General features: G+C 39.1%; 1 protein-coding gene across 2 annotated transcripts in view; it reads left to right on the top strand.

The window, feature by feature from the left end:
* The first annotated feature begins 1,160 nt into the window (after positions 1–1,160).
* Positions 1,161–21,141, top strand: part of DCBLD1 (discoidin, CUB and LCCL domain containing 1) — a 39,804-nt gene continuing 19,823 nt past the window's right edge. The window contains exons 1-4 of one of the 2 annotated variants that reach the window (XM_014068891.2): positions 1,161–1,395; positions 8,147–8,359; positions 17,952–18,086; positions 19,244–19,295. In XM_014068891.2, the coding sequence (XP_013924366.2) occupies positions 1,320–1,395; positions 8,147–8,359; positions 17,952–18,086; positions 19,244–19,295 (476 nt within the window). In that variant the 5' untranslated portion in view covers positions 1,161–1,319. The remainder of the gene's footprint in view (positions 1,396–8,146; positions 8,360–17,951; positions 18,087–19,243; positions 19,296–21,141) is intronic. The other variant, XM_014068890.2, reaches the window with a different exon arrangement.

The following is a 21,141-nucleotide window of genomic DNA, read 5'->3' as shown; positions in this document are numbered from 1 at the left end:
CAGGGGTCGAGGGAGAATTCAGGTACTCCTGCTTAGGAAATCGAGCTTACTATTAAAAGAATACTGCATCCAGTTTTGGTCACGACCACACTATAAAAAAGATGCTGTAACTCTAGAAAAAGTGCAGAGAAGAGCAACCAAATTATTAGGGGACTGTAGACTCAAACATATGAAGAACGGTTGCAGGAACTGGGAATGGCTACTTTAGTGAAGAGAAGGATCACGGGAGACATGATAGCAGTGTTCCAATATTTGAGGGGCTGCAACAGAGAGGAGGGGGTCAAGCTATTTTCCAAGGCACCAGGCAAGTAATAATGGATGGAAACTGATCAAGAAAGATTCAACCTAGGAATAAGGAGAAATTTTCTGACAGTGAGAACAATCAACTAACGGAACAGCTTGCCTTCGCAAGTTGTGGGAGCGTCATCACTGGAAGCTTTCAAGAAGAGACTGGACTGCCATCTGTCAGAAACAGTGTAGGGCTGTGATGGCGAACCTAATGGCATGCGTGCCAGAGATGGCACACAGACCCCTCTCTGCTGGCACATGTGCGGTCGCTCCAGATAACATCTCCGTGGCGTTTCTTTCGTGAGCTTCCGTTTCACTGTAAACGATGAAACAGAAGGTCACGAAAGAAAACGATCTTACCTCTTGCCGCACTGTCTGTGTTGGGATGCCAGGCCAGCCGGTCTTTGGGTCTTTGTTGTATGTGCGCATGCATGCCAGTAGTTTGGGCACTTACATCATCACAGGTGTAGCGTCTCTTACTTGTGTGAGTGTGTGTGTGCGCGCGTGTGTGTTGGACTAGATGACCTACAAGGTCCCTTCCAACTCTATTAATCTGTTCAAGTCTACGGTTCGATCCGCTTTCCTCCCCCAACAACCGAGGCGTTTTTTTCCTTCCGAGAAAGCCGGGTTTTTTTCTTTCCAAATGCCTTGATAGCGTCACCTGTACGTGGAGGAAGAGGGGTGGGAGAAGTCGACCGGCCGCGCGGTGAACAAGAAGACTACAGATGCTTTTCCTACAAGGACCCAGGGGGAGGAGCCTGGCCATAGGCTCCGCCCCTTTCCGACATCCAATCCGAAGGGCCGTGCTCCTCGCTTTCTTCCTTCCTCGTTTCCTTCGCCCCACGAGAGTGGGGGGAGGGAGGGAGGTTCGCCTGACTACAGCCAGGAGGGAAGCGCAGCCCATCTGGCGTGAGAGTTGGACGCCTCCTTGGAAGAAAAACGGGCGGCGCACAAATCCTTCCCCGGCCGGGCGCGGGAGCGAGTTTTGAAAAGTGCCGGCGGAAGCAAGTCAGCGAGAAGGTCCGGGGATTATGGGCCGCAGTCGTGAGCTGGGTGTCCTCCTGTTGCTGCCCGCTTTGTTGTCGGGGAGCTCGGCGGAGAAGCTCGGTGAGTCGGCCGGCCTGGCTGCCGGTTCGCACGTTTGGCATGGGAAAGTTTAGTGGGGGAGTGAGAGACTGAAGGTGGATGGACGCGCCCGCAAGAGGCATTATTCTTATCGGGCAAGATCCACTTCTCTGTGGACCGAGCGAACGAGCACTTTGCATGGTCAGATGTTTCTTCGGCCGCAGTTCTTTTTATCCCGGAGATCGTAAGAATCTCCAAGGTTTCTAAAAGATCTTTGAAACCTTCATCTTAACTTTGATCTCAGCGCAGCTTTCAAAAACCTTGGAATTGGAACGGCGGGATAAAACCTTCTTTTGCTTTGTCTTGTTTTGGTGTAACGGGCTGCTCTTTTAAAAAGAAAACCTCGAATTGAGACGCAACCGAAGGCTAGAAGTTGTTGATGGAAATAATCTGCCGGAGTTCGGATTTGTGTTGTTACAGTATACACTCTGCAGCTTTTTTTAATCTTGTAGTTCCCACGCGTATGTTTCTTTTTTATACCCTGCTTTCAACCTCGGCTTTCGCGGGGGGGGGGGGGATAAAACAGCTGACTTTGTGTCTATTCTGCAAATACCGGTAGATAACTGGTCTCTTAAAGTTTCTGATCCGGCTCTTTGAACTTCAGCAGTCTGGAAGTAGAGGTTTATTTTTATTTTATTATTTTTTAAAAAAAACTTCTTGGTTTCTTGAATGTAATAAAGAAGGTTCTTGTGACATGTACATCTGAATCCTTCATTAGCCTCACCTTGTTTGTAGGGTATCTTGATATATTAGAGATGGGCACGTGTATTGCTGAGAAGTGAGGTAGCCATATTGAGAGCTGTGGAGTTCTCCTGCTTTATAAATTCTTACCCTTTTCGCATGGAGCAAGAAAAATCAGAATCGGCATTCAGTTTCTAGTTTTAGAATATCTACACAGTCATGTAAATGGTAGAGATTCCACCTGACTGCAAAAAGAGACTTGCATTGCTACAGTCTCTTTTCCAACCTCCCTGAGCTTTGAAAGCTATGAAAAAACCTGTGAGAAAGTTATGAGTGGAATGAATGGAGTTAGCACATTCACGTTTTATGAATGCCTGAATAGGGTTGTGAGCCATGCTGAGATAAGATTCTGCTGGGTCTCACTCCAACTTGTATACCTAAAACTTGATAAATATGTGTTGAAATGAAATATTACACTGATAGTGGTACCAACACTGGTTAATTCAAGCATGTATTACCAGGCATTTTATCTTCTAGAAGCTGGGTCTTATCTCAAAAAAAAAATCATCTGCAAGTTCCGAAAATCACACCCTTTAAAAAGCATGGTGTGTGAAATGTATTTCTTTTAAGGTGTTTGGAATTTGTCGCTTCAATTCCTCTAGCATACCTTTCAGGCTTTCCCTGCAAAATTAAATCTCAGAATGTTTGCGGACCTGTTTTAAGCAGCCTGATTTAAGATTAGCAATTCCTCAAGCTGCTTGCTTTTCAACTTCAAACTAGTTTTTTCTATAACATAGTCTCAAAAAGAAATCCTGCTGGGTAGTGAGATGTACTCTTAATTTGCTTTCCTTTTAGAGGGATTACCTTTGAATGATTATAGATATGTTCTTCAGGTGAACTTTGCTATTTGTACCTTGTGGGAATTTCCACTATCAGAACAATCAGTTGTAACTCAGAAATAGATGATTGGTGGATACAGGTTAGCACATGTAAGTAAGTGGTTCCCTTAAATGAAACTAGAAATGCAGTGTTCTAAAGTTGCTGACATTTTGACATGCAGAATGGTTCGTATTTCCTATGAAGTTATAAACTTCCACAGTTTTAGAGGTCTTTTTGTCTTTTAATTAAGAAGTTGCTGTAGTTAAACAAAAATATTGAAGGATATATGTAGATCTCTCAGATGATGGCCAAATACTCTGCAGCAGTGGTTCTCAATCTTTTATTCCCCATGGACCCACTTTAAATGCCTTTGGTGGCCATGAACCATGGACAGACCCCCAAGACTTAACTCATGATTTAAATCCTAAAATTCTAGCTGTCACGGACCCCCCCCCGTCATAATATTGTGGAGCTCCTAGGGATTCGTAGACCACAGGTTGAGAACCACTGCTCTACAACAAATTAAAAGGAGAGAGATTCCTTTTTTTTAACCTTTGGTTTGTCTAATACAGCTAGAAAACATGGCTTTGCAAATAGAACCTTGAGTTTTACTATATTAGTTGATTTATATTGTTTGACTGTGTTAATCCACGACAGCTTTATCTGTTTATCTAGTTATAACATTGTAAAAGAACTATTGGGGGGGGATATAAAATCCATAGTTTGGTCAATACATTCATTAGAACTTATTGCTGTATTTGCTAAAAAAAAGTGGGGGTAAGGTTCCAAATTCTCAAGAAGATAATACACAAAATATGAGATAGGAGAAAAATGTGTTTAAGATTTGCAATGAGTTTGGCAGGTGGCCTCGCGCTGAGCAGTGCTTGTATCTCAGCTTCTTCCTCATCAGCATTACAGGTGCATAATTAACTGCCCATCATATGGGATTGTTGTAAAGAGTAAGTCAGATAATGTGATGTTATGCTTTGTATTAAAAATAGATAACTGCAAACATTTATCTGATGTGTGGCTTGATTTGAAATAAAATGGAAGAAAGACTGATGAGCAAAGCTTCTCTGTCATTGTTTGTGCATATTATGTAAAACAGTAGTCAAGAGTTCACTGCTAACCAGTAAAACAGAGCAACATAAAATCATAGAATTCGGAGATGGAATGGACCATGAGCATCATCTAGCCCAATTCTCTTCAGTGTGCAGAAAAACGAATTAAGATGCCCATGACAGGTAGCATCCGGCCTGTTCTTTAAAGACTTAACAGATGGTGGACCCCGAATAGTGGAACTGTTCCACTATTATACAGGCAATGCAGGTTATATGTTATACAGTATGATTTATTTCTAAGGTTTGTCAGCAAGATTTCATGCATAATGGTTGATTAGTATAATATTGGTTTCCCAATTATGTTTATTTAATAATTACCTGTAATTTAGAAAATTAGTCCTTGTCATTTTTTAAAATTATTCTTACAAGGAGTAGAAGGCAAGCCAATGGTAGGAATTCAACCAGGGTGAGAATTAACATTTTAACTTTAAGTGATCCTTCTTGAATTTCAAATATGTTAAGAACTTCTGTTCTTCTGTCTTACTGTGGCTGAATGTTTTTAGAAAGAGTAAAAATGGTGCAGAGTGTCGTATTATCTTGGGTAGCGTCCCAAAAATAAAATTTAAGAAAAATATCCTGCATGATTGCTTTATATTTTAGCCTGTAAAACTGAATAAGATGATGATTGGGTTCACATATTGCACTAAAACATAATTTGTTTAACCCCATCACTTATTAAATATATCATAGTTAGTTGGATTTGTCCAATATTCTAAACCATAAACCTTCGTTTACAAAGTGTGGTTGTTATATAAGATAGCAAGCCAAAATTTGGCATAAGAGCTGTGATGGTGCGGTGGTTAGAATGTGGCATTGCAGGTTAACTCTGCCCACAGCCAGGGGTATGATCCTGACCGACTCAAGGTTGACTCAGATTTCCATCCTTTTGAGGTTAGTAAAATGAGGACCCATATTGTTGGGGGCAATATGCTGACACAGTAAATTGCTTAGAAAGGTCTGTAAAGCCCTTTTTATCCAATGTGTTCTTTAGCCCCATCCATATTACCATGTGATGTGACCATCAAGAGTCCAATTCTGTAAGAATGTGTTTCAATACAGTAGACTGAACTCTCTGACAGAATGCTATAGAATATACACAAGAACACTGTCTCCATCAAATAATTTCCCTCTCTTTTCTGTAAAATATACTGAGCAATTACTGTAAGACCAGTAGTTTCATAATTATTTTGGAAGCAAGCAAAAGTGGAAATCACTGGTCCTATTTAGTTTGGGCAGATGTTCCAGTGGTGGGATACGACTGGTACGCCCCGATATGGGCGTACCGCTGCCTGCTGAGAGTACCAGGTACAGTTCCAGTACAGTGCTCCGGAAGAGGGCCGAGGTGGCGCAGTGGTTAAATGCAGCACTGCAAGCTACTTCAGTTGACTGCAGTTCAACAGTTCGGCTGTTCAAATCTCACTGGCTCAGGGTTGACTCATCCTTCCATCCTTCCGAGGTGGGTAAAATGTGGACCCGGATTGTTGGGGACGATATGCTGACTCTGTAAACCGCTTAGAGAGGGCTGAAAGCCCTATGAAGCGGTATATAAGTCTAACTGCTAAGGCCCACCCACCCACCTGCTCTCCTTACTGCTATTTGAGCCGATCAGAGCTTTCGCACATGGAGAGTACAGCGCCTGTGTGACGCTCCACGGGCGGTAAGTATGCTTGCTCGTGCTGCGCACATGCTGCACGCATTCACATGGTGGAAGCTGGGCCCCATTGCAGCATACCGGTTGCAACGGGATCCGGAACGGGTTCCTTCCCATTCTTCCTTGGATAAATTCAGGCAAGGAACTATTAGTTCTCTTTAACATTGCTGTGCTCGTGAAAAGAAAATGGCAGAGAGATCCAATCTGAGGAACAAAAGAGAAGAAAGAGTTAAGCCAGAAACAATGCCATTTCTTGAGGCCCAATATTTCTTGAATTGAAGGCTCCAGTCAGAAAAGAAAACTGGAGCTGTTTCCTGAAAAATCTGCTTGAGAATTTAACCCCTTAGCTTATTTAACATGGAAGCCAAAGTAGATGAAAATCTGGAGATGAATTTAAGCTGCAGTAAACTCCACCCACTTCCTATTAAATGCTGACATTCTCCCTTTCTTGTCATTCCATTAATTGAGGAAGACAAGCATTAACAAGTAGGTATTATACCTGTACAAATCAGAGCATTCAAAAGTCTTGTGACTTTTTAAAGATTAATCAGTTTATTATAATGTGAACTTTAGTGGATCACTGCCCAGTTTATATGACGCCCAAGCATTTTCAGTTGAAGAAATGAGATTTAGTGCATTCTCAAAGCCAGGAATCGGTGGCAACTGCTTGAAGGCATGACTGTTTTGAGACTGACCCAAGATCTTCTGGATATGGATGTGCCTGACTAGGAAACACTTCCACCAGAGCCAAGCAGAATATCTTCAGGGCATACATGTGTCCTGTCCATCCAGCAGACCTTAAAGCAACTTTGCCTATCTTTTAATCAGCTGTGGCTGCTTTGTATACTTCACCAGTACTGCATTTGAAACCTGGAGCTATGTTTCTTTTTTGCCAGAGGAATCTTGATTGCAAGCTTTCTCCTACTGCTAGCTCTGTCCACAGTAGCAAGATTTTAGGTCATAGCTTCCTCCAACCTTATTTGAAATTTTGAGAGCATATTGTGGGCACTTTCACCAAATACTTACTATGAGGAGTTGGATAGACAACAGGTGGGTACGGTTGTTTCCCATCATTCTCTCAAGTTTCTCATGCTTTCTAGCATGTGATGTCAGTGTAACTTGTTTAGGTTTCTGGGCACATTATTAAACAGAACACCACACTGTAGTCACCACCATTTTATTTTCCAAGAATGTTCTGAAGTGTTCATAAGGAACATCAGCATTGATATAAAGATACTTCCTATACTTTCATGTGGGAAACACCGAAGCGCTTCCATGGTGATATCACTGTTGCCCGGGAGTTGGGGGCTCCTTTAATGTCCTTGTTAACGAGCTCACTGAAGTGGTACCTAATTATCTACTCAGATGTACATGCTTTAAAACTGCTAGGTTCTGCAGGAGCAGGATCAAATAACAGGAACTCACCCTGTCACACAGCAGCTTTGATAAAAATAGATGTTGTAAATCTATCATAAAGCCTTGATAGATTGAGCTGTAAAGGATAGGCAGTCTAGGAGACTGACTTCCTATAACAGGGGTTCATGCTTGCTGGCATCCATTTTTCTATATTCTATTCTATACAATAGTTCCTTGGTTTATAACTGTTTTTAATGTGCTTTAAATAATACATTATATTTTGCTTTGTAGTATTTTGTGGCTTGCTAAGAGATCTTTTCAAGAAATGCCATGGGATGGGTTACACTATTACACCAAGCCATTGTTCTAACTGTAGTTTAGCATATTTTCTCTAGGATATTTTGTTTGTTATATATTTCCTACAATTTTCAATATTCCCTTTGTATTTTTAGAGATAAGTAGGGAATAGTAAATAATGTATAATATGTAATATTTTGTAATAATAATAATTGCTGATTATGTGTGATGTACATCGCATATCATTAGGACTACTAAATTTTAATTATCTTTACTATGCCTATAAGTTACAAATAAAATCATAAGTTTGATGTTCAAATGTGTCTTCTTTGCCCGCAAACTTGCCTAAAAAGCATGAAATTAAATATTTATTAAAAGGCTTAAAATTAATAATTTCTACTTTATTTTTATTCTTTATTATTTAAAAAAAACAATTAAGAGATTTTCATGGGCCCTGGGTATTATGCCTATGGTGCCTAATGGGTAAATTGGTTCTGGACACACTTCTCACTATTTTTGACAACAAAGAACATTTTTCATGCAAGCTTAGTAACCTCTGAACTGGTGATTCACACCTCCCTTTCTTTTTTAAGAGATAATTGAGAACCTACTTTAAAAATAGATGTTCAAATCTAGAGAATAGTATGTAGGAAGTGATATTTTAACAGAGTTGAATGTGTGGTGCAGTGCAGGAGATATATACCTATTGATGTAGACTTCTTAAATTTTCATCTCTTTCTTCCAATAGGTGATGGATGTGGGTCTATAGTCATCTACCGAGACAGTGGAACTCTGACATCCAAAAACTATCCAAGAACTTATCCCAATCATACTGTCTGTGAAAAGAAAATTCAGGTACCTCATGGAAAGCAGCTGATTTTAAAAATTGGAGACTTGGATATAGAATCCCAGAAATGTGAATCTAACTACCTTATCATCTACAATTCCACAACAGTATATGGTATGTAAAGAGGTGATGGTGCAACTGATTTATTAGAAGACTTAAGGCATTATCCACAATACTGTTGTCACTCCTCAAATCATCAGAATCATTTTCATGGAGACCCATAACTCATCCCCACTGCAGTTTCCAAATTATTTAGACGAGGTGTCCAAAGCTCCCACTAACTAACAATAAGGGAGTATAAAATCAGCACTCTATCTTAATCTTTTCTCATTCTTATCTGCATTGTGTTTACCCAGGAGTTTGGCTTTTTTTCCCCTTTAAAAAAAGAACACTAATCACTGAGTTGGAACTGAGACATACAAGGGCACTATGATTGTCTGGTGGTTAATCAGCTACAGGAATAAGGATGAGCCAAGAAGATGAGTTGGGAGTTCTCATCATTGCCTAGTGATTCACTTCTTCGTTTTTCAAAAAAAAAAAAAAAAAACCAGCCAAAACACACAACTGAATATTCCTTCTGGGTTAGACTTATGGCATAACTTAGTTGATGCAAGAAATGATTATTAAAGCATTTAGAAAAAGGGCATGTGTATGCAAAAAATACAAAAATAGTGGCCAGGTCATCACAACGATCCAACTGGTCACCCTAGGCCTAATTCTGGAAGGCAGGATTTCTGAATCCAATTAGAGCTGATGCATACCACGTATATACTTGTAGAAATGATATAACATCCAACAAAATGGAACTAATGACTAGACTAAACTGAAAGTGTGATGATCAAGGAAAATAGGTAGTAGATATGACTAAATAGTTCTCATTTTATCATGGCATTAGAGTATAATCCTTTTGCAAGTTGTGTTATTTTTACATAAACTATCACACAGTGATTAGTATAACAGAACAATACAAGAATGTTCCGTTGTATTCTAATCTGTCAGCTATGAAAACATGTGACTTAGTCAATTCCAAACACACTTCCCAGAGAGCAATTACCATAGAAAGTGGCTCTTATTTTTAAGTAGACTTGGTCAGATTTGTGTTATTAAATGATATAAAGAATAAAAGCTGGAATGAAACTGCCTTCTGAACCACAGAGTTGCTTTTATTTTGAATTAGTGCTTGCCGGGTAAAGAAAGATTGCGAGAATATCTGATTACAGAGAATTAAATAGGGAAAATGGAGGCTTTCCTAATGTATATAATATGGAATATTGAAAAATATTGCAAAATTTTAGAATTTTCAGGTTACATTTATATCATTCATGCATAACAGAAGATGGGGGATACATTTGTCAAGGAGTTTTGTTCAAGTGGTTGTTTTTATGCAAAGTCTTGGATTCTGAGTGCCGTTCAGATCTAAATAATTGTATATTTTATCGGTTCCACCACAAATCCAAGAAGCCCTTCTGTGCGGAGACATAAGCGCGAAGACTAATTCGCGCCGTTCTAAGCGCTAGGGAAAAACGCGACCCTACCGCGATGACATAATCGCGGAGGGCAAAATCGCGCATTCCCAAGCACTCAGTACCCTAAACCTAACCCTAAACCTAACCCTAAACCTAACCCTAAACCTAACGCTAAACCTAACGCTAAACCTAATCCTAACCCTAAACTTAACCCTAAAACAAACCCCTAAACCTAATCCTAACGCTTACCTTAATTGAAGTCGGCTTTCTGCTGCGGCGCCATTTTAAAGCGCCCTTCTGTTGCCGCGCTGTTGTCGCGGCGGTGATGATGTCGCAGCTTTATCGCCGTGATTTTATCGCCGCGATTTTGACCAGCGCAGTTTTGTCGTGCCACGATTTTAACACCATTGCTTTTCACCTTATTAAAAGAGACATAGTTCTTCTTCTGCTATACTAGTAAAATGTACAGTTTGATAAGACAAATATTTCTCTATATTAAATATAAAAATGCTGACATTGTTATGGGATAATAGGCTTTTTAAATTAGCTTGGAAAATAGACTTACCATATTTTTCAGAGTATAAGACGCACCTTTTTCCCTCAAAAAAGAGGCTGAAAATCTGGCTGCATCTTATACACTGAATACAGCATTTTTTGCCTCCCGAAACCCCGCCCTTTCACCAAAAAGGCAGTGCATAGTTTTTAGGAGGCTTTCAGAGTTCTCCTGGGGACTGGGAGGGCAGAAATGAGAGCAAAACTAGCTATTTTTTGCTGAATTTTGCCCCCCCCCCCCAGGCCCCAGGAGCAGTCTACAAGCCTCCTAAAGGCTATTTTGGAAGAAAAACAGACCGTTTTTGTGAGGTCTGCAGAGTGCAAAAACTTTTTTTTAAAAAATTTACCTCTTCAAAATCTTGGTGCATCTTATACTCTAGTGCGTCTTATACTCCAAAAAATACGGTACTTAAATACTGTCATGGTCAATACAGAAAAAGAATTAGGGCATTATTGCAATATATAGAAACACTCAAATGAATTAAATATTGCTGAACTATATAACTTCTTAACATCATGAAAATCATTCATTGGGTCATTTAATACAATACTGTCTTCCTTGGCAGTGGTTCTCCAAGATCTTGAACAAAAGCTTTCTTCAAGTTTTGCAATCTGAGATTCATTTAAATAGAAAGGCATGTTTAATTCTGGGACTATGTCACATATGCTTTAATGCAAGATTTTATTACTTTTCAAACGTTCCTTCAACAAGAGTTTGAGTTCTCTGAACTAGATACAGCTTTCCTAAAATTAGATCTGTATTGTTCACAACCTTTATGATAAATTATTGAGAATTCTTCCTTTACCTTGTACTTCTTTTTTACAGAATTGTTCACAGTATTCTTGCTTGATCTGGTGATTCTGAGACTGTTGGTTCATTTCTTTCACTAATGCAGGCATGTCCCTTTTTTTTTTTTTTGCCAAATTTCTTTTATAGTATCTGGAATAGAGTTCAATATGTTTCCTAGCCCCAGACCAGTCAACTTCAGAATGAATCAGCAGTCTTAATTACTGTACACTTGAGGACAAGACAGGTCATTGGGAAATATAAGAGATACAAGAAATGTACCTGTGGGAAAATGTCTGGAGGGGCAAATTTAGTCTGGGAAAAAGGAATGGGGAAAGTCTTTATTTCTCTTGTAACTTCAAAACACAAAAATAACAATTTCTTTCCATTCTATTTTTTTAAGTATGTTAAGTGTTTATCATGTTGCAAATTTATTTTTATTCATTAAACAAATCAATATATAGCTAACCATCTACCAAACAGTACACTTCCAAGTATTGTACATAACCAGAATTCAGTGGCTTTGAAAGTATACTTTTCTTAAAATAGCAATATATAGCAAAACCTGACAATCAGAACAGGTTTATTATTTATGGGCTTAATGCAGTGTATGTGATAAATACATATGTAATAAATATGTAAATAAATATGTAAACATGTAATAAATACATTCATAGTATATGATTTTTTTTTAGTTCTTGGTTTTAGTTGTTTATCATTTTATGATTTGTAGTTTTATTTTTGCTATGAATTGTCCAGAATCATGTTTTAAGATAGCCATATAAATCTTTTAAGTACATTAATACATTTAGCACTATTTGCAAACTATATATTCACATTTTGTTATTTCTATTAAAAAGAAAAGCAGTAACCTTTCCCCTTATTTTCTTCCTGTTTTGAGAAATAGTTTATTAAAAATTCAGTAACAATTTTATTTTTTTACATTGAAAATTAAATACACTAAACATGTTTATATCCAAACTATATAGCATTATACAATAATACAATAGCAGACTTGGAAGGGACCTTGGAGGTCTTCTATTCAAACCCCCTGCCTAGGCAGGAAACCCTATACCGTTTCAGACAGATGGCTATCCAACATCTTAAAGACTTGCAGTGTTGGGGCATTCACAACTTCTGGCAGCAAGCTGTTCAACTGATTAATTGTTCTGTCAGGAAATTTCTCCTCAATTCTAAGTTGCTTCTCTCCTTGATTAGTTTCCACCCATTGCTTCTTGTTCTACACTCAGGTGCCTTGGAGAATAGTTTGACTCCCTCTTCTTTGTGGCAACCCCTGAGATATTGGAACATTGCTATCATGTCTCCCCGAGTCCTTCTTTCTATTAAAGTAGATATACCCAGTTCCTGCAACCGTTCTTCATATGTTTTAGTCTCCAGTCCCCTAATCATCTTTGTTGCTCTTCTCTGCACTCTTTCCAGAGTCTCCACATCTTTTCTACATCGTTGGGACCAGAACTGAATGCAGTATTCCAAGTGTGGCCTTACCAAGGCATTATAAAGTGGTATTAACACTTCACGTGATCTTGATTCTATCCCTCTATTTATGCAGCCTAGAACTGTATTGGCTTTTTTGGCAGCTGCTGCACACTGCTGGCTCATATTTAAATGGTTGTCCACTAGGACTTCAAGTTCTCTCTCACAGTTACTACTACTGAGCAAGGTGCCACCTACAGTATATTGTACCTGTGCATTTCGTTTTTGTTGCCTAAATGTAGAACCTTACTCTTTTCACCATTGAATTACATTTTATTAGATAGTGCCCAATGTTCACGTTTGTCAAGATCATTTTGTATCTTTAGCCTATCTTCTGGAGTGTTGGCTATTCCTGCCAGCTTGGTATCATCTGCAGATTTGATGAGTTCCCCATTTATTCCCTCATCCAAATCATTGATGAAGATGTTGAAGAGTATTGGGCCCAAAACAGAGCCTTGGGGTACTCCACTGCATACTTCCCTCCATGTAGATGCAGTTCCATTGAGGACTACATGTTGAGTGCGGTTGGTCAGCCAGTTACGAATCCATCTGGTGGTGATGCTGTCTAACCACATTCTTCTACTTTATCTAGTAGTAGGTTATGGTCTACCTTATCAAATGCCTTACTGATGTTCAAGTAAACTATATTGACGGCATGGTCCACTCATTTTGTCACATTATCAAAGAATGCAATAAGATTAGTCTGGCATGATCTGTTTTTGACAAACCCATGTTGGCTTTTGGCTATTACTTTGTTTGCTTCTAGGTGTTCGCTAGTTCGTTGCGTGATTATTTTTTCCAGACTCTTTCCTGGTATTGAGGTCAGGCTGATAGGTCTATAGTTTCCTGAATCTATTTTTTTTCCTTTTTTGAAGATGGGAACCACATCAGCTCTTTTCCAGTCCTCTGGTAGTTCCCGGTGTTCCAGGATCTCTGAAAGATGTAATTCAGTGGTTCTGAGATCTCGTCTGCCAGTTCCTTCAGAACCCTGGGGTGTAATCCATCCAGTCCTGGTGATTTGAACTTGTCTAGGGTAGACAGGTGCTCACTTACCATTTTCTTCCCTATTTCAATTTGTATTCCTAATCTGATTTTTGTGGTGCTGTTTTTGATAGGTTGGACTGTTTTATCCCTTTGTGTAAAGACAGATGCAAAACATGAGTTAAATAGTTCTGCTTTCTCCCTATTGCTTGTCACCTTCTTGCCACTTTCTCCTAGCAATGGACCAATTGTTTCCTTAACTTTTTTCTTGTTTTTAACATGTTGGAAGAAGCTTTTTTTGTTAATTTTTACTTTTGTGGCAAGCCCTTCTTCATTGTGAGCTTTAGCTTTCCTCACTTCATCTTTACAGGCTCAGGCTATTTGCTGATATTCTGCCTTAGTTATGTCCCCCTCTTTCCACTTTGTATACTTATCTTTTTTGTCTTTCAATTTGTCAGAGAGTTCTTTATGCAGCCATGCTGGTTTCTTTTGGTATTGTGCTAGACTGGGCTTTTGTAATCTCATTTTTCAAAATTTCCCAAGCTTCTTGAGTTGTTTTCCCCTTGAGGATTCTCATCCATGGAATTTTTCCCAACTCTCTCTAAGTTTATTGAAATTAGCTCTTTTTATAATAGAACCAATTTCATTAATTAAAACATTTTAAGCTGGTACTTTATATATTTGAATTCTTAGAAAATTTGGAAATGCTTTTGCTGGCTTAGTTCACCATTTTATCTAACTATAGTTTTTAATAATTAATACAGCATTACTTTCCTCAAAGCATTATTTAAAAAATGTTGGAAAGCAAGATGAAAACAATTGGAAATGCTCAACTTAGAGTAGTGAACAATTTGGAGATATAAACAAATTGTAAAAATTACATGAAAAAAATTAAGGAAAAAGTGATAGGAGATCTATTGATAGAGAAAGAGAGTGAATAGTAATTCATAATATTGTAAAAAAATAATTAACATTATGAGCAGGATGTAAAACAGTATTATTCTAGAACCAAAATCTCTTTTTTCATGTTATTCAACAATGTATAAATAGAAGATTTCAATGTCCGCAAAAACAAATAATTCAGTTTTTTATAGGTTTCACTTATTGAAAATTCTGTAGGTATAAAGATAAGGTGACCAGATTTTCAGATTGGTAAAGAGGGACACAATTGACCGGGGGTGGGGTGGGACTTGATTAAAAATTTTATATTTTGTCAAAAGGTCACAAAAGGCGATTACATGACCCCAGGACACTGAAACCATCATAAATACAAATTTGTTGCCAAACATCAAAATTTTGATCATGTGACCATGAGGATGCTGCAACAGTCACTAAGTGTGAAAAATGGTCATCAGTCACTTCTTTCAATGGTTTATTTCAATTTATTTTGGATAGAATCTTTTTTAAATAGTCTAAGACAATTTAAAAAAAGAATCCACACAGAATAAATTGAAGTAAAACATTTCAAACTATTCCACACAGAATTAATTGAAGTAAAACTATTTTTAAAAATTCTATGCACAATACATTTCAAAGTATTGTGCATAGAATTTTTAAAAATGTAAGTCACAGTCATATATCCACAAGATTCTTCAAATGGCTATAAATGTGGGTCAATTATGGAGTGACTGCAGGGGAGACATGAGGCATCAGAACTTCGAACCAGGTTGTACCTTTTGGGAGGGAGGGAGGAGTCTGTCATAACTTTGAACAGTCACTCAGTTACCAGGCATAAGTCGAGGTCTACCTGAGCAATCCTGCCTTCCAAATGCCAGATAGCTCCATCAACAATCCTTTTCATCTTTTTGTAAGAAAAATATGATGGAAAAAGAAACAATAACTATTGTACATTTATTCCAGGACATACACAAAGTCATAGGAATGGATCATGAATGAGAGCACATTTCCACCAATTAATCCAGAAAATAAAGCAGTAAGGATCCCACTATCCCCCCACCTCCTCTTTCTCCCTCTCGTTCTCTTTTTGGGGGGAAGGAGGAGAAAGGACAAAAAGGAGAAAGCGGGAGAAATGGCTGCAGGGAGAGCGGCGCCCAAGAGAAGCGGGCAAAAAAAACACCTTCCGATGGCTGAGCCACTTGGCCCGGGACCGAGCCTCCTCCTCGCCTCGTTGCTGCCGCTGGAAACCCGTCGCTCTGCCTGCAGAAAAATGTCGCGTGTCGGCACACGCAGGAGGGGAGGGAGCCTTGCCCCTCGTCGGGCCTGTGAGCGAGCCGAGCGGAGAGAGGGAAACCACTGCCCTCTAAAGGCCACATCGGAAACGACACTTCAGAGAAATAAAAACTTTTTTTTTAACGGCGTCCTTTTTAAAATTGATTTTCTTTCTTTTGGAAAATCGGGACTTTTTAAAAACGCGCCGGGAAATGGGACAAATTGTTATAAAGCGTGATTGTCACGCTGAAATCGGGACGTCTGGTCACCTTATATAAAGATTGTGAATCAAGTTGATTGGTTAGGAGAGAAAACAAACAGAATGTTTCAGAAACATATATGTGACCTCATTTTAGCATAGAAGTTGACTAGACCTGTGTACATATCAGCTGCAAATCAATTCAGTGTTGTATAAAATACTTGAAAAAAAAGTTATCTTTACTGTAAGATTTGAGTGCAAAATCCTCAAATGATCACAACAATCAAGTTCACATGCAAAACAGAGGGTTTCAAACTCAAAACAGGATGTTTCAAATTCAAAATGGTTTGAATTCAAAACATTTTGCACACACCTAGGAATTATTGTCTCCTGTCTCCAGTTAAATTACTAAGACCTTAAACATTCCTTAAGGCTAAAAAGCCATTGCAGGATGTAATTATGCTTAACAGTTTTTATTTTAATAAAAGACAGATTGGAGGAAGTGTGAATTATGTTAGTAGAAGGCCTGAATTACAGCCCTCCAAAAATTGTAGCACACTCTCTTAAATGTTCTTACTTGCTTTAAGAGTTAAGAGATAGGTGGTAAAACATAAACACAGCTTGTTTTGCTGTAATCAAAAATATTTTATATCATTAGAAACCATTTCTACCAGCCTTTTGCTATTAATACTTCTAGGTGATATTACTACAACAAAAATAAATGTTATGGTTTAAAAAATGACAACTGAAGGCAGAAAGGCCTGCAACTGACCCATCAAGAGAAGCCAAATAAATTAATACTGGTCATAAAAGTCTCTGGAGCACTAAACAGTAGAACCAAGGAAGCTTCCAGACGCAGCCTAGATTCTTCATGAAAATGATATTATTACATCAGAGAGACTGAGACACCCCAGCTTGACTGTCCTTCATAATCATCCAGGGTTTGATTTATCAGTTCTCAACATGTGTGTGTGTGTAACCTATTCCCAAAGTTTTCACGGCTGCATTCCCCCATGCTCACATGATTGCATATGGAGTGCTTATCAAACCAGTACAGATTTACAGCATCCCATAGTCATGTGATAATGATTTTTTTAGAGAACACATGTTCATTTCATGACTATGGCATTCGCTTAATAAGTGGGCATTTACATAACAATTGTTGCAAAAAAAAAAGGTTATGAAATTGGGTGTGATCACATGATGCCCTGCCATGACTTATAATCGTAATTCCGGCCTTAATTATGATTATAAATCAAGGACTACCTGTACATATGCACATTTTCTAATTTTCTAAAGAATTCAAATATAAAAAATAACAGCTTAAAATGTTTTAATTAATGAAATTGGTTCTATTATAATGCTCTATAGTTTGGATCTAAAAATGTTTAGTGTATTTAATTTCCAATGTAAAAAAATAAAATTGTTATTGAACTTTTAATAAACTATTTCTCAAAACAGGAAAAAATAAGGGAAAAGGTTACTGTTTTCTTTTTAATAGAAATAACTAAATGTGAGTATATAGTTTGCAAATAACTTAATAGTGTTAGATATATTAATGTATTTAAAAGATTTATATGGCTATCTTAAAACATGATTCTGGACAATTCATAGCAATAATAAAACTACAAATCATAAAATAATAAACAACTAAAACCAAGAACTAAAAAAAAACATACACTATGAATGCATTTACATACTTATTTACATATTTATTACATATGTATTTATCACATGCACTGTATTAAGACCATAAATGATAAACCAGTTCTGATTGTCAGGTTTACTGCTCTTTTAATAAAGCGATACTTTCAAAACCACTGAATTCTGGTTATGTACAGTACTTGGAACTAAAATAATCTAAAATGTTAATATTAGTGTTTCTTTTTTATTGAATGCAAGGTGGCAAGAATTTAGCTATTTAATTAGCTTCAAAGATTACAAGTCAAATATGGATAAAATTGCACATAGTAAACTAAGTTCTATGGATTTGTGGGTTTTGTGTGTGTGTCTCTGTTGCATGGAGCAAGTCTCCAATTTTACTTGTTCTATTTTTAGGACCTTATTGTGGCAAAGTGCCCATCCCCAAAGAAATCATCCTGGATGTTCATGAAGTAACCATTCGCTTTGAGAGCAGGTCCCATGTATCTGGCAGGGGCTTTCTCCTGTCCTTTACCAGCAGTGATCATCCAGGTAAAGTGGAAAACGTCAAATGAGATGAGCTGTCAAGGGAACAATGACTACAAAACCAGCTCAGAACAGTGACTTCTCATTCCTTAGTTTTGGGAAGCAAGAATAACTTAAATGCTAGTAATCTCTAATCACAATGTGTTAGTTGACTGCCTGCTTGTCTTGCTCCTTATGTCAGGGCTCCAAATAATAGACCCATAGCGAGCAAAACCCTGAGGCAGATGAATTCCTCAAAGAATAGCTTTATTGGATATATTATATTGGCACACATCTGGTGAAAATCAACTCTGAAAGTTCCCGCAGTTTTCACCTAATTAAAAGTAAAAGTTTTCCCTCAGTCACATGGTCCAATCAAGATGCTGTCTGGTTGCCTGGTGACCTCACTTCTCCTTCCTGGGGTCAGGTATGAGAAAATCTTTGGTTCCCAAGTGAAAGTATTTTATTTTGGCTACAAAACCCCAGCTATCTCTATCCCTCAGCTCCAGTGTGGCAATACTGAAGCTCCAAAATGGCTTCAGTCAGATCAGCTTCAGGGTTGACACCTTATGGAAATGGGAAGGTGGCCAGATTGCAGTGAGAGTACCTTCTTGCTGGCATGCCAAGCATTCTGAACAAAAAGGAGAAGCAAACAGAAAGAAATTGCTTTTTATCTTACTATTTCAGCACTAATGGTTGCAGTCAGACATTGATATTGAAAAAAAATCTGTGTGTTAGCATGAAATAATGTGAACCTCTACTCTGTACACAAAAATCTACCTTTTCTTATACTTGATTTATAACACAGCATCTAAGTCTGACTGGCTTATCATTCCATGGATAAGATAGTTCTTGCTAAACTAGAATTTCACACAATGTAAATTCTGACATTAGGGTTCAAACAATGACTCTTTCCTCAAGACTTTTCTTAAATTGAAGTTTTGCCATAATTATTTATTGGGGGGGGGGGGGACACGTAGATCCAATTGAAGAAATCTAGGGAAAGGAAGATAAAACAAAGGTTATGAAGGGAGAAACAAATGTTGCAAGGCTTCTGTGGTTATTAATTCTTCTTAAATGATACTTTATCTTTAATTGATTAAGTCTGAATGTATGGACCTATGAATGTAAATTCACAAGTACTCGTATCTTCCAGATTGAGAAATAACTTTTATTTTGAACAGATCTAATCACATGTCTGGAGAGAGGCAGCTACTACGCAGAGCTGGAGTATAGGTAAGTATAGGCTTAAGGGCTAGACTCTCTGGCTGTCAAGTTGCATCTTGCTTGTAACATATTTATTGCTGCAACCAGATAATAGACATGACCATAAGCCAGGAACACTACTGCCAACCACAGGAATGTGTTTTTCAGGAGATACTTGAAGGCATCTGCCTATGTGATTATCTACTGGACGTTTGTCTGAGTGAGGCAGTAAAGTAAAGACTTATTTGGGAAGACTTTACATTCCAAACGTAATGAAGGAATGCTGCAGCAGAACAGTGCACTGTCCTAATATATAGTATAGTGACTTGTGATGCCAAAATAAGTTGGGACTATGCTTTTGGTATTGAGGATGTCTGGCTTCTAACCACAGAAAGAAGTGTCTCATGTGGTAGCTTTGAAAATAAAGGCATCCAAGCAAGAAATAGTTTCAGAAACAGTGAAGATGGGTATTTTTTTTAGCTGGACTTGGTACTGGCTAATGTGTTGAGGGATATGCAAATGACCATGCTGTTATTCAGAGCATTCATGCTTTGTTCACACCCAGCCAGGGGTGGGTTCCTCCCGGTTCGCACCGGTTCTTGCGATCCGGTTCGTCAGTGAACCCGGAAGTAATTAACTTCCGGGTTCCTAGCTCCTAGCCCCTGTCGCTGGGTGCCTGCAGGGTTTTTCTTTTTAAAAAACGCCTCTCCGGAGAGGAAGCCCTGTCAAAGCGCACCTTTCCCACGTCGGCGGCTGCAGGGACCGCCCCGCCGCTTTATCTTCCTCCTCCTCCTCCCCTTCTGCCCTGAGCAGCAGCAATGGCAGCTGAGCCGGGAAATGGGCGCTTTGGCAGGGCTGTGGAAGGTCTGTCAAAGCGCACCTTTCCCGCGTCAGCGGCTGCAGGGACCGCCCCGCCGCTTTATCTTCTTCCTCCTCCTCCTCCCCTTCCGCCCGCAGCAGCAGCAACGGCAGCCGAGCCGGGAAAGGGTCCCCCAAGGACCGCTGACCTCGCGCCGCCGCTTCTTCTTCTTCCCTGGCCTTCCCAGTTAGCTTGCTTGAAGCTCCGAGGAGGCAGGAGGAGGGTCGCAGGAGTGGAAGTGGGGGGAGGTCTTCCCGGCCGGGAAGAGCTAAGAGGCTGCCGGCCCCTTTCGCAGGAAAGTTAACTTTTCTTGGCGAAATCCTGCCCCCCCCCGCGTGGGTGAGTGGTCGGCTGTCCTCTTCCCGTAAGCCGCCCGGAGTTACCTGTGTGTGAGGTGGGCTGCCCTATGCATTTGCGTGTGTGCGCTGGAAAGAGAGTGAAAAAGAGAGGGAGAAATAATTATATTAATTAGATAGATCAGTCTTTCTCCACCTTGGAGACTTGAAAGTGTGTGGACTTCAACTCCCAGAAAGGGAGTTGGGAGAAAGGGAGAAAGGAGGAGAGAATGAAAGGAAGATGGGGAAAAGAAGAAAGAGGTAAGGAGAGGAGGATGGAAAGGAGAGAAAGAGGGGGAGAGAGGGTAGAAAGGGGAAGAGGAAGAGCAGGAGTAGGAGAAAGGTAAGGGAAGAAGGAAGGAGAAGGAGAGGAAGAAGGAGGAAAGTAGAGAAGGGAGGGAGGGTGAAAAGAAAGAGGTAAGGAGAGGAGGATGGAAAGGAGAGAAAGAGGAGGAGAGAGGGTAGGAAGGGGATGAGAAAGAGCAGGAGTAGGAGAAAGGTACAGGAAGAAGGAAGGGAAAGGAGAGCAGGAAGGAAGAAAGTAGAGAAGGGAGGAAGGGAGAAAAGAAAGGGAAAATAAGGTGGTGTTATAACAGGAGGAAGGGATGGTAAACAAAGCAACCCAAACTGTATATTATAACCTATTAAATGAAATAATAAATGTATAAGAATGATAAATGTT

This window comes from Thamnophis sirtalis, unplaced genomic scaffold (assembly GCF_051295495.1).
Source record: "Thamnophis sirtalis isolate CommonGarterSnake01/CBP01778 unplaced genomic scaffold, rThaSir2_p1.2 scaffold_6, whole genome shotgun sequence".
Classification (NCBI taxonomy): Eukaryota; Metazoa; Chordata; class Lepidosauria; order Squamata; family Natricidae; genus Thamnophis; species Thamnophis sirtalis.
Note: the sequence above shows the minus strand (reverse complement) of the source record. Positions and strands in the feature narration are given on the sequence as shown.